At 38.2% G+C, this 12285-nt stretch overlaps 6 protein-coding genes and 1 pseudogene across 7 annotated transcripts; 2 read left to right on the plus strand and 5 right to left on the minus strand.

Annotated features, from left to right (window-relative positions):
- Window positions 1-453, minus strand: TVAGG3_0968980 (DDE endonuclease family; the record flags this gene model as incomplete). Its single annotated transcript, XM_051253627.1, has 1 exon — window positions 1-453. One exon carries the CDS (start codon window positions 451-453, stop codon window positions 1-3), a length of 453 nt encoding a protein of 150 aa, XP_051079201.1.
- Window positions 454-3599: 3146 nt separating this feature from the next.
- Window positions 3600-4013, plus strand: TVAGG3_0968990 (SLEI family protein family; the record flags this gene model as incomplete). The annotated part of the gene is made up of 1 exon (XM_001296914.1): window positions 3600-4013. One exon carries the CDS (start codon window positions 3600-3602, stop codon window positions 4011-4013), a length of 414 nt encoding a protein of 137 aa, XP_001296915.1.
- Window positions 4014-4616: 603 nt separating this feature from the next.
- Window positions 4617-5726, minus strand: TVAGG3_0969000 (DDE endonuclease family; the record flags this gene model as incomplete). Its single annotated transcript, XM_051253628.1, has 1 exon — window positions 4617-5726. The coding sequence occupies one exon, from the start codon at window positions 5724-5726 to the stop codon at window positions 4617-4619; it is 1110 nt and encodes a 369-aa protein (XP_051079202.1).
- A 1749-nt stretch (window positions 5727-7475) lies between these two features.
- TVAGG3_0969010 (zebrafish ch73-193c12.2-related family) lies at window positions 7476-8294 on the minus strand (the record flags this gene model as incomplete). The annotated part of the gene is made up of 1 exon (XM_051253629.1): window positions 7476-8294. One exon carries the CDS (start codon window positions 8292-8294, stop codon window positions 7476-7478), a length of 819 nt encoding a protein of 272 aa, XP_051079203.1.
- A 113-nt stretch (window positions 8295-8407) lies between these two features.
- TVAGG3_0969020 (SLEI family protein family) lies at window positions 8408-9058 on the plus strand (the record flags this gene model as incomplete). The annotated part of the gene is made up of 1 exon (XM_051253630.1): window positions 8408-9058. One exon carries the CDS (start codon window positions 8408-8410, stop codon window positions 9056-9058), a length of 651 nt encoding a protein of 216 aa, XP_051079204.1.
- Window position 9059: 1 nt separating this feature from the next.
- Window positions 9060-9653, minus strand: TVAGG3_0969030 (annotated as a pseudogene). The gene has a single exon. A coding segment is annotated over exon 1 (594 nt).
- Window positions 9654-10012: 359 nt separating this feature from the next.
- Window positions 10013-10745, minus strand: TVAGG3_0969040 (DDE endonuclease family; the record flags this gene model as incomplete). The annotated part of the gene is made up of 1 exon (XM_051253631.1): window positions 10013-10745. A coding segment is annotated over one exon (733 nt), but the record flags the coding sequence as incomplete, so codon positions are not given.
- Window positions 10746-12285: the final 1540 nt, after the last annotated feature.

Consider the following 12285-nt stretch of genomic DNA (forward strand, 5'->3'; position numbering starts at 1 on the left):
TCATTTTAATTGGATTTTTTGAAATCCACCTGCAGTAGGATAAAGGAGATGTAACTCACGACTAAGAACCTGGCCATATGCTCCATTCCAGGCCAACACAGATTGCATAGCCACAAACAGATTGAAATACCAATCCTGTTGCTGCATGGGGCGTCCATATTCCATTTGGAAGACTTGCATCATCACATTTGGATCTGTAAGGACTTTGTCGTTGACAAAATTGGGCCTTGCAGGAGGAACTCCATTTGCTACAATGTATCTGGAAGCAAGAGGTTTGTTCATATCCATTGGATAGATTCCTGTTGCTTTAAAAGCATTTTCGATGTTTGTAGCTGTGCAAGACACACTACATGCGTCAAGGAAGCTGCGAACCATGATATAGCGCAGTTCTCTGGCGTTCCATACATAATTGATCACCATATGCCCTTGCTGATCGTACCGGATAGTCGCCATATCAAACAACTTCTTGAATTGGGCCTTCAAGGGAGAAAAAATCCCAACATCAAGAGGTTGTAAGATATGAGATGTATGGCCTGGGAGAACAAGAAGCTCGATATTGAAGGCGCTCAAGAGGCGAACGGCCAAGAAAGAGAGCCTGGATGGATGACCATCTACAATTAGGAGAAAAGGTACCTGGGCATCAAACACATTCATTTGAGACCTTTTCTCCTGTACTTTGCAGATGAACATGATACAGTATACCATAAAAAGGTATTTGTTCATCCATCCACTCTCGGAGCGAACAAAAAAGGCGTCCAGATCTTCCAATTCCGCATCAAGGGTCTTCTTTTGTGGAAGTATCACCATTGGCTTCATAGTTGTACCATCTGCAAAGATGGTACAGACCCCTGTAAGATGTGGAAGCTGAGACTTTTCAGCGCGAACTGGGCGATTCCGGCCAGCAGTAAGAACTTTATAGCGACGTTTGGAATAGAGCATTGTCTCGTCCATATTCGCAATAAACTTCTTCCTGCGGGCAAAGTATCTATGCTTGGAGAGGAAAAATTGGCGAATATGGTTTGCGTCACAGGTAGAGCGTCGGAGCATATCAATAGTTGGGAGCTCACAATCCGAATTGACAATCTTGTGGCGATATGATTAAGCCAGCCACGGGATGGCGATGGGCAGTAATCATCGAGCTTCGCTAGAAGATGCGGGCATCTTGCAGCGATTAGTACCCGCGCCGCAAATTTTAATCTCCTATTTTGTAATTCCGTACAGACAGCAATGGCCATTGATGTTGTAATACAGTTCAAGTCGTCTGCCATCTCTTGAACAAGTTTTTTGAACTGCATTTCATCTGGTAGTGACAAAAGGGTCATACCACCCCTGACTGACCTTTTGTCCATGAACGACAAGTAGCAGTGCGCATGATTGCGCGTGCTACTGTCGTCTTTGAAATTGAGTAAACATTCCGTATTTGTTGATAAGACTCGCCATTTACTCTTCGATAGAGTAAATCGAGTTGCATCTGGGTCAATAGCCCAAGATTTTTATAGTTTTCTAATTCTGCAAACTCGGGAATTCGTGTTCTTGGTTGCATTTTTTTAAACGGGAACTTCACAAATTTGGTTCATGGCCATAAAAACTCATTCAATTTTTCTGAGATTTTTTTTCGTCACTCACTCAAAACGCAGAGGACCATTCTTCTCAAAATTGAATTATTTTTTCAAATATTGAGTGAGTAAAATGGGCACGTTGTGTAAATTGATTCAAAAATTTTTATTGGTACACGACCTTTGAAATTGGTCTCGGGCTATTCAACCTACGGTATAAGAATCGTTATGAAGAAAAATTGAGAACTTATGATTTTTATTTAAGAAAATGATTAAATAATATATAAATAACCATATAAACAACATTTTAGATTCCTCTGAAAAGGGTATCTCAAATTGGTCTATGACCAATTGAATGGTTTGCCGGTTATTCAAGGCACGGTATGAGTGCTAAATATTATTACTTACTAAATGATTTTAAAAAGAAAAAACATGTTTTTACTTTGTACGTTAACATACGTTAATATCACTTCGGCTATGGATAGAGGCCAACAGCGCCTTATTAATGAGAAAAACATTAGCCTCTTATCAATGAGATGGAAGTGTATTCGTGGATTACAATTGTGAATTCAGATACACTTCCATCTCAAAAAATGCAATCAAATTTGTATTGAATTGCATTTTTTGAATACATGCTATTGGCAGTTGGGTTTTTAGTGCATTTATATTATATTGGTACTAAGGCTTTTGGAAAATTTACAAAATAAATTTAATATTTTGTAAATGTTATCGGTTCTTACGCTTTTGGAAGGAGGGATGGTATTTTTGGAGCATTTATATTACATTGGTACTAAGGCTTTTGGAAAATTTACAAAATAAATTTAATATTTTGTAAATGTTATCGGTTCTTACGCTTTTGGAAGAGGGATGGTATTTTTGGAGCATTTATATTACATTGGTACTAAGGCTTTTGGAAAATTTACAAAATAAATTTAATATTTTGTAAATGTTATCGGTTCTTACGCTTTTGGAAGAAGGGATGGTATTTTTGGAGCATTTATATTACATTGGTACTAAGGCTTTTGGAAAATTTACAAAATAAATTTAATATTTTGTAAATGTTATCGGTTCTTACGCTTTTGGAAGGAGGGATGGTATTTTTGGAGCATTTATATTACATTGGTACTAAGGCTTTTGGAAAATTTACAAAATAAATTTAATATTTTGTAAATGTTATCGGTTCTTACGCTTTTGGAAGGAGGGATGGTATTTTTGGAGCATTTATATTACATTGGTACTAAGGCTTTTGGAAAATTTACAAAATAAATTTAATATTTTGTAAATGTTATCGGTTCTTACGCTTCCTCTCTTCATCAAGATGCTTCCTCACTCCATCATGCATCCATCATGCAGCTTCCTCTCTTCATCAAGGTGCTTCCTCTCTTGATCAAGATGCTTCCTCTCTTCATCAAGATGCTTCCTCTCTTCATCAAGATGCTTTCTCTCTTCAACAAAGTGATTCCTCTCTTCTTCAAAGTACTTCCTCTCTTCATCAAGATGCTTCCTCACTCCATCATGCAGCTTCCTCTCTTGATCATGCAGCTTCCTCTCTAAATCAAAGTGCTTCCTCTCTTCTTCAAAGTACTTCCTCTCTTGATCAAGATGCTTCCTCACTCCATCATGCAGCTTCCTCTCTTCTTCAAAGTGCTTCCTCTCTTGATCAAGGTGCTTCCTCTCTTCATCAAGATGCTTCCTCTCTTCAACAAAGTACTTCCTCTCTTGATCAAGGTGCTTCCTCTCTTCATCAAGATGCTTCCTCTCTTCATCAAGATGCTTCCTCTCTTCAACAAAGTGATTCCTCTCTTCTTCAAAGTACTTCCTCTCTTGATCAAGATGCTTCCTCACTCCATCATGCAGCTTCCTCTCTTCATCATGCAGCTTCCTCACTACATCATGCAGCTTCCTCTCTAAATCAAAGTGCTTCCTCTCTTCAACAAAGTGCTTCCTCTCTTCTTCAAAGTACTTCCTCTCTTGATCAAGGTGCTTCCTCTCTTGATCAAGGTGCTTCCTCTCTTCTTCAAAGTACTTCCTCTCTTGATCAAGATGCTTCCTCTCTTCAACAAAGTACTTCCTCTCTTGATCAAGATGCTTCCTCTCTTCAACAAAGTGCTTCCTCTCTTCTTCAAAGTACTTCCTCTCTTGATCAAGATGCTTCCTCACTCCATCATGCAGCTTCCTCTCTTCTTCAAAGTGCTTCCTCTCTTGATCAAGGTGCTTCCTCTCTTCATCAAGATGCTTCCTCTCTTCAACAAAGTACTTCCTCTCTTGATCAAGGTGCTTCCTCTCTTCATCAAGATGCTTCCTCTCTTCATCAAGATGCTTCCTCTCTTCAACAAAGTGATTCCTCTCTTCTTCAAAGTACTTCCTCTCTTGATCAAGATGCTTCCTCACTCCATCATGCAGCTTCCTCTCTTCATCATGCAGCTTCCTCACTACATCATGCAGCTTCCTCTCTAAATCAAAGTGCTTCCTCTCTTCAACAAGTGCTTCCTCTCTTCTTCAAAGTACTTCCTCTCTTGATCAAGTGCTTCCTCTCTTGATCAAGTGCTTCCTCTCTTCTTCAAAGTTCCTCTCTTGATCAAGATGCTTCCTCTCTTCAACAAAGTACTTCCTCTCTTGATCAAGATGCTTCCTCTCTTGATCAAGTGCTTCCTCTCTTCTTCAAAGTACTTCCTCTCTTGATCAAGATGCTTCCTCTCTTCAACAAAGTGCTTCCTCTCTTCATCATGCAGCTTCCTCTCTTCAACAAAGTGCTTCCTCTCTTCTTCAAAGTACTTCCTCTCTTGATCAAGATGCTTCCTCTCTTCATCATGCAGCTTCCTCTCTTCTTCAAAGTGCTTCCTCTCTTCAACAAAGTGCTTCCTCTTCATCATGCAGCTTCCTCACTACATCATGCAGCTTCCTCTCTAAATCAAAGTGCTTCCTCTCTTCTTCAAAGTACTTCCTCTCTTGATCAAGGTGCTTCCTCTCTTCATCAAGATGCTTCCTCACTCCATTATCAGCTGCTTCTTTTCTTCATCAATTCCTCTTCACCCTGGAGCTCCTCAGCTTTATATCATTTTAATTGGATTTTTTGAAATCCACCTGCAGTAGGATAAAGGAGATGTAACTCACGACTAAGAACCTGGCCATATGCTCCATTCCAGGCCAAACAGATTGCATAGCCACAAACAGATTGAAATACCAATCCTGTTGCTGCATGGGGCGTCCATATTCCATTTGGAAGACTTGCATCATCACATTTGGATCTGTAAGGACTTTGTCGTTGACAAAATTGGGCCTTGCAGGAGGAACTCCATTTGCTACAATGTATCTGGAAGCAAGAGGTTTGTTCATATCCAATGGATAGATTCCTGTTGCTTTAAAAGCATTTTCGATGTTTGTAGCTGTGCAAGACACACTACATGCATCAAGGAAGCTGCGAACCATGATATAGCGCAGTTCTCTGGCGTTCCATACATAATTGATCACCATATGCCCTTGCTGATCGTACCGGATAGTCGCCATATCAAACAACTTCTTGAATTGGGCCTTCAAGGGAGAAAAAATCCCAACATCAAGAGGTTGTAAGATATGAGATGTATGGCCTGGGAGAACAAGAAGCTCGATATTGAAGGCGCTCAAGAGGCGAACGGCCAAGAAAGAGAGCCTGGATGGATGACCATCTACAATTAGGAGAAAAGGTACCTGGGCATCAAACACATTCATTTGAGACCTTTTCTCCTGTACTTTGCAGATGAACATGATACAGTATACCATAAAAAGGTATTTGTTCATCCATCCACTCTCGGAGCGAACAAAAAAGGCGTCCAGATCTTCCAATTCCGCATCAAGGGTCTTCTTTTGTGGAAGTATCACCATTGGCTTCATAGTTGTACCATCTGCAAAGATGGTACAGACCCCTGTAAGATGTGGAAGCTGAGACTTTTCAGCGCGAACTGGGCGATTCCGGCCAGCAGTAAGAACTTTATAGCGACGTTTGGAATAGAGCATTGTCTCGTCCATATTCGCAATAAACTTCTTCCTGCGGGCAAAGTATCTATGCTTGGAGAGGAAAAATTGGCGAATATGGTTTGCGTCACAGGTAGAGCGTCGGAGCATATCAATAGTTTGACAATCTTGTGGCGATATGATTAAGCCAGCCACGGGATGGCGATGGGCAGTAATCATCGAGCTTCGCTAGAAGATGCGGGCATCTTGCAGCGATTAGTACCCGCGCCGCAAATTTTAATCTCCTATTTTGTAATTCCGTACAGACAGCAATGGCCATTGATGTTGTAATACAGTTCAAGTCGTCTGCCATCTCTTGAACAAGTTTTTTGAACTGCATTTCATCTGGTAGTGACAAAAGGGTCATACCACCCCCTGACTGACCTTTTGTCCATGAACGACAAGTAGCAGTGCGCATGATTGCGCGTGCTACTGTCGTCTTTGAAATTGAGTAAACATTCCGTATTTGTTGATAAGACTCGCCATTTACTCTTCGATAGAGTAAATCGAGTTGCATCTGGGTCAATAGCCCAAGATTTTTATAGTTTTCTAATTCTGCAAACTCGGGAATTCGTGTTCTTGGTTGCATTTTTTTAAACGGGAACTTCACAAATTTGGTTCATGGCCATAAAAACTCATTCAATTTTTCTGAGATTTTTTTTTCGTCACTCACTCAAAACGCAGAGGACCATTCTTCTCAAAATTGAATTATTTTTTCAAATATTGAGTGAGTAAAATGGGCACGTTGTGTAAATTGATTCAAAATTTTTATTGGTACACGACCTTTGAAATTGGTCTCGGGCTATTCAACCTACGGTATAAGAATCGTTATGAAGAAAAATTGAGAACTTATGATTTTTATTTAAGAAAATGATTAAATAATATATAAATAACCATATAAACAACATTTTAGATTCCTCTGAAAAGGGTATCTCAAATTGGTCTATGACCAATTGAATGGTTTGCCGGTTATTCAAGGTACGGTATGAGTGCTAAATATTATTACTTACTAAATGATTTTAAAAAGAAAAAACATGTTTTTACTTTGTACGTTAACATACGTTAATATCACTTCGGCTATGGATAGAGGCCAACAGCGCCTTATTAATGAGAAAAACATTAGCCTCTTATCAATGAGATGGAAGTGTATTCGTGGATTACAATTGTGAATTCAGATACACTTCCATCTCAAAAAATGCAATCAAATTTGTATTGAATTGCATTTTTTGAATACATGCTATTGGCAGTTGGGTTTTTAGTGCATTTATATTATATTGGTACTAAGGCTTTTGGAAAATTTACAAAATAAATTTAATATTTTGTAAATGTTATCGGTTCTTACGCTTTTGGAAGGAGGGATGGTATTTTTGGAGCATTTATATTACATTGGTACTAAGGCTTTTGGAAAATTTACAAAATAAATTTAATATTTTGTAAATGTTATCGGTTCTTACGCTTTTGGAAGAAGGGATGGTATTTTTGGAGCATTTATATTACATTGGTACTAAGGCTTTTGGAAAATTTACAAAATAAATTTAATATTTTGTAAATGTTATCGGTTCTTACGCTTTTGGAAGAAGGGATGGTATTTTTGGAGCATTTATATTACATTGGTACTAAGGCTTTTGGAAAATTTACAAAATAAATTTAATATTTTGTAAATGTTATCGGTTCTTACGCTTTTGGAAGGAGGGATGGTATTTTTGGAGCATTTATATTACATTGGTACTAAGGCTTTTGGAAAATTTACAAAATAAATTTAATATTTTGTAAATGTTATCGGTTCTTACGCTTTTGGAAGGAGGGATGGTATTTTTGGAGCATTTATATTACATTGGTACTAAGGCTTTTGGAAAATTTACAAAATAAATTTAATATTTTGTAAATGTTATCGGTTCTTACGCTTCCTCTCTTCATCAAGATGCTTCCTCACTCCATCATGCATCCATCATGCAGCTTCCTCTCTTCATCAAGGTGCTTCCTCTCTTGATCAAGATGCTTCCTCTCTTGATCAAGATGCTTCCTCTCTTCATCAAGATGCTTTCTCTCTTCAACAAAGTGATTCCTCTCTTCTTCAAAGTACTTCCTCTCTTCATCAAGATGCTTCCTCACTCCATCATGCAGCTTCCTCTCTTGATCATGCAGCTTCCTCTCTAAATCAAAGTGCTTCCTCTCTTCTTCAAAGTACTTCCTCTCTTGATCAAGATGCTTCCTCACTCCATCATGCAGCTTCCTCTCTTCTTCAAAGTGCTTCCTCTCTTGATCAAGGTGCTTCCTCTCTTCATCAAGATGCTTCCTCTCTTCAACAAAGTACTTCCTCTCTTGATCAAGGTGCTTCCTCTCTTCATCAAGATGCTTCCTCTCTTCATCAAGATGCTTCCTCTCTTCAACAAAGTGATTCCTCTCTTCTTCAAAGTACTTCCTCTCTTGATCAAGATGCTTCCTCACTCCATCATGCAGCTTCCTCTCTTCATCATGCAGCTTCCTCACTACATCATGCAGCTTCCTCTCTAAATCAAAGTGCTTCCTCTCTTCAACAAAGTGCTTCCTCTCTTCTTCAAAGTACTTCCTCTCTTGATCAAGGTGCTTCCTCTCTTGATCAAGGTGCTTCCTCTCTTCTTCAAAGTACTTCCTCTCTTGATCAAGATGCTTCCTCTCTTCAACAAAGTACTTCCTCTCTTGATCAAGATGCTTCCTCTCTTCAACAAAGTGCTTCCTCTCTTCTTCAAAACTTCCTCTCTTGATCAAGATGCTTCCTCACTCCATCATGCAGCTCCTCTCTTCTTCAAAAGTGCTTCCTCTTATCAGGTGCTTCCTCTCTTCATCAAGATGCTTCCTCTCTTCAACAAGTACTTCCTCTCTTGATCAAGGTGCTTCCTCTCTTCATCAAGATGCTTCCTCTCTTCATCAAGATGCTTCCTCTCTTCAACAAAGTGATTCCTCTCTTCTTCAAAGTACTTCCTCTCTTGATCAAGATGCTTCCTCACTCCATCATGCAGCTTCCTCTCTTCATCATGCAGCTTCCTCACTACAATGCAGCTTCCTCTCTAAATCAAAGTGCTTCCTCTCTTCAACAAAGTGCTTCCTCTCTTCTTCAAAGTACTTCCTCTCTTGATCAAGGTGCTTCCTCTCTTGATCAAGGTGCTTCCTCTCTTCTTCAAAGTACTTCCTCTCTTGATCAAGATGCTTCCTCTCTTCAACAAAGTACTTCCTCTCTTGATCAAGATGCTTCCTCTCTTGATCAAGGTGCTTCCTCTCTTCTTCAAAGTACTTCCTCTCTTGATCAAGATGCTTCCTCTCTTCAACAAAGTGCTTCCCTCTTCATCATGCAGCTTCCTCTCTTCAACAAAGTGCTTCCTCTCTTCTTCAAAGTACTTCCTCTCTTGATCAAGATGCTTCCTCTCTTCATCATGCAGCTTCCTCTCTTCTTCAAAGTGCTTCCTCTCTTCAACAAAGTGCTTCCTATCTTCATCATGCAGCTTCCTCACTACATCATGCAGCTTCCTCTCTAAATCAAAGTGCTCCTCTCTTCTTCAAAGTACTTCCTCTCTTGATCAAGTGCTTCCTCTCTTCATCAAGATGCTTCCTCACTCCATTATTCAGCTGCTTCTTTTCTTCATCAATTCCTCTTCACCCTGGAGCTCCTCAGCTTTATATCATTTTAATTGGATTTTTTGAAATCCACCTGCAGTAGGATAGGAGATGTAACTCACGACTAAGAACCTGGCCATATGCTCCATTCCAGGCCAACACAGATTGCATAGCCACAAACAGATTGAAATACCAATCCTGTTGCTGCATGGGGCGTCCATATTCCATTTGGAAGACTTGCATCATCACATTTGGATCTGTAAGGACTTTGTCGTTGACAAAATTGGGCCTTGCAGGAGGAACTCCATTTGCTACAATGTATCTGGAAGCAAGAGGTTTGTTCATATCCATTGGATAGATTCCTGTTGTTTTAAAAGCATTTTCGATGTTTGTAGCTGTGCAAGACACACTACATGCATCAAGGAAGCTGCGAACCATGATATAGCGCAGTTCTCTGGCGTTCCATACATAATTGATCACCATATGCCCTTGCTGATCGTACCGGATAGTCGCCATATCAAACAACTTCTTGAATTGGGCCTTCAAGGGAGAAAAAATCCCAACATCAAGAGGTTGTAAGATATGAGATGTATGGCCTGGGAGAACAAGAAGCTCGATATTGAAGGCGCTCAAGAGGCGAACGGCCAAGAAAGAGAGCCTGGATGGATGACCATCTACAATTAGGAGAAAAGGTACCTGGGCATCAAACACATTCATTTGAGACCTTTTCTCCTGTACTTTGCAGATGAACATGATACAGTATACCATAAAAAGGTATTTGTTCATCCATCCACTCTCGGAGCGAACAAAAAAGGCGTCCAGATCTTCCAATTCCGCATCAAGGGTCTTCTTTTGTGGAAGTATCACCATTGGCTTCATAGTTGTACCATCTGCAAAGATGGTACAGACCCCTGTAAGATGTGGAAGCTGAGACTTTTCAGCGCGAACTGGGCGATTCCGGCCAGCAGTAAGAACTTTATAGCGACGTTTGGAATAGAGCATTGTCTCGTCCATATTCGCAATAAACTTCTTCCTGCGGGCAAAGTATCTATGCTTGGAGAGGAAAAATTGGCGAATATGGTTTGCGTCACAGGTAGAGCGTCGGAGCATATCAATAGGTTGGGAGCTCACAATCCGAATTGACAATCTTGTGGCGATATGATTAAGCCAGCCACGGGATGGCGATGGGCAGTAATCATCGAGCTTCGCTAGAAGATGCGGGCATCTTGCAGCGATTAGTACCCGCGCCGCAAATTTTAATCTCCTATTTTGTAATTCCGTACAGACAGCAATGGCCATTGATGTTGTAATACAGTTCAAGTCGTCTGCCATCTCTTGAACAAGTTTTTTGAACTGCATTTCATCTGGTAGTGACAAAAGGGTCATACCACCCCCTGACTGACCTTTTGTCCATGAACGACAAGTAGCAGTGCGCATGATTGCGCGTGCTACTGTCGTCTTTGAAATTGAGTAAACATTCCGTATTTGTTGATAAGACTCGCCATTTACTCTTCGATAGAGTAAATCGAGTTGCATCTGGGTCAATAGCCCAAGATTTTTATAGTTTTCTAATTCTGCAAACTCGGGAATTCGTGTTCTTGGTTGCATTTTTTTAAACGGGAACTTCACAAATTTGGTTCATGGCCATAAAAACTCATTCAATTTTTCTGAGATTTTTTTTTCGTCACTCACTCAAAACGCAGAGGACCATTCTTCTCAAAATTGAATTATTTTTTCAAATATTGAGTGAGTAAAATGGGCACGTTGTGTAAATTGATTCAAAATTTTTTATTGGTACACGACCTTTGAAATTGGTCTCGGGCTATTCAACCTACGGTATAAACTATTGAAAATTTGAATTAAACTTCTAATTTGGAAAAAAGAAATTTGGAAAGAAGAAAATTCAAAAATCGAGATTTAGACTCAGCATTAAATGGAGAACAAAATGTTTCTTCATATGAAGGAAAAAAATTTTCTTGTGAAGAAATAGAGTTTTTAAAATTTTATTGTATGTAATAAAATAAACAAATATTAAAATTATTTTTTGATAACAAGAAAATTCCCAATAGAAAATATTTGAGAGAAAGAAAAAAAGAAAATTGAAAAATATTACTCTCCTTTATATTTCATGAGATTTTAAATTTATTCTCATAAAATTGACAATTTTATACGTTTAGATGAAAATAAGTGATTTTGGTTGAAATAGAAATTATTATTTGCTTACAGCTATCAAATAGATTTTTGCTATTTTGATTAAAATTTGTTAATCAAATTAATAAATTTTTTCTAAATATCTTAAATATCTGGATCACTCACATATACAATGAATTGAACGATAAAAATAATACAAACTCAACTAAGTTTCCTGTCTTTCAACTAAAAAAATTATGCAAATTAAATTAAATTGTTTATTCAAATATAAAACAAAGATGAAGTAATTACAGTTATCATAAACTTTATGAATAACTCTGTAATTGGTTCAGATTTTCGTAAAAATATTTTTATTAATATCGATAAGAATACGTTTACCTACTATCACAACATATCGATAAACAAGAGTAGAGTGATTTTTATCATCGAAACTTTTTAAAAGCTGTAAGCTGGAAGGAAAAATCTTGTTTTTTCTGAGTTAGTTGTAGAACTATTGATGCACGAGTTATCATTGTGATGTAGAAGGATGTCAATGTACTGACTGAAGGATATGAAGTGAATTGAATTTCATTGCATTTCAATTTGATCAAAATTTGTTGAAATGATATGAATGTGTCAACATCTGTATCACTCTCTTTCACTCCTTCCCTATTCTTTCGAGAACGAAGCTAGCTCAGCTTTCGCTAAGCGAATTGACACTTTTGATGCCCTAAACGTACATGCTCTCAAATTTATCGAAAAAAATTATACCACCTAAACTAGTATATTCTTATTTTAAATATGATATTATCCTTAGAATCCACACTAGAATATATTTAAATCAACTTTTAAAAAAGTTCGAATCCTGCGCGTCTCACTTTTTAAATTTTCGAAAAGGAAAATTATATTCTCCTAAAATGAAAATAATTTTCCGAATTGACATCCTTATAATAGTATCAATTAAAATTGTACTAATAGCATTATATAATTATTTCAGACAATTTTTGTGAAATTCAGA

This window comes from Trichomonas vaginalis, chromosome I (genome assembly GCF_026262505.1).
Source record: "Trichomonas vaginalis G3 chromosome I, whole genome shotgun sequence".
NCBI classification, from domain to species: domain Eukaryota; phylum Parabasalia; order Trichomonadida; family Trichomonadidae; genus Trichomonas; species Trichomonas vaginalis.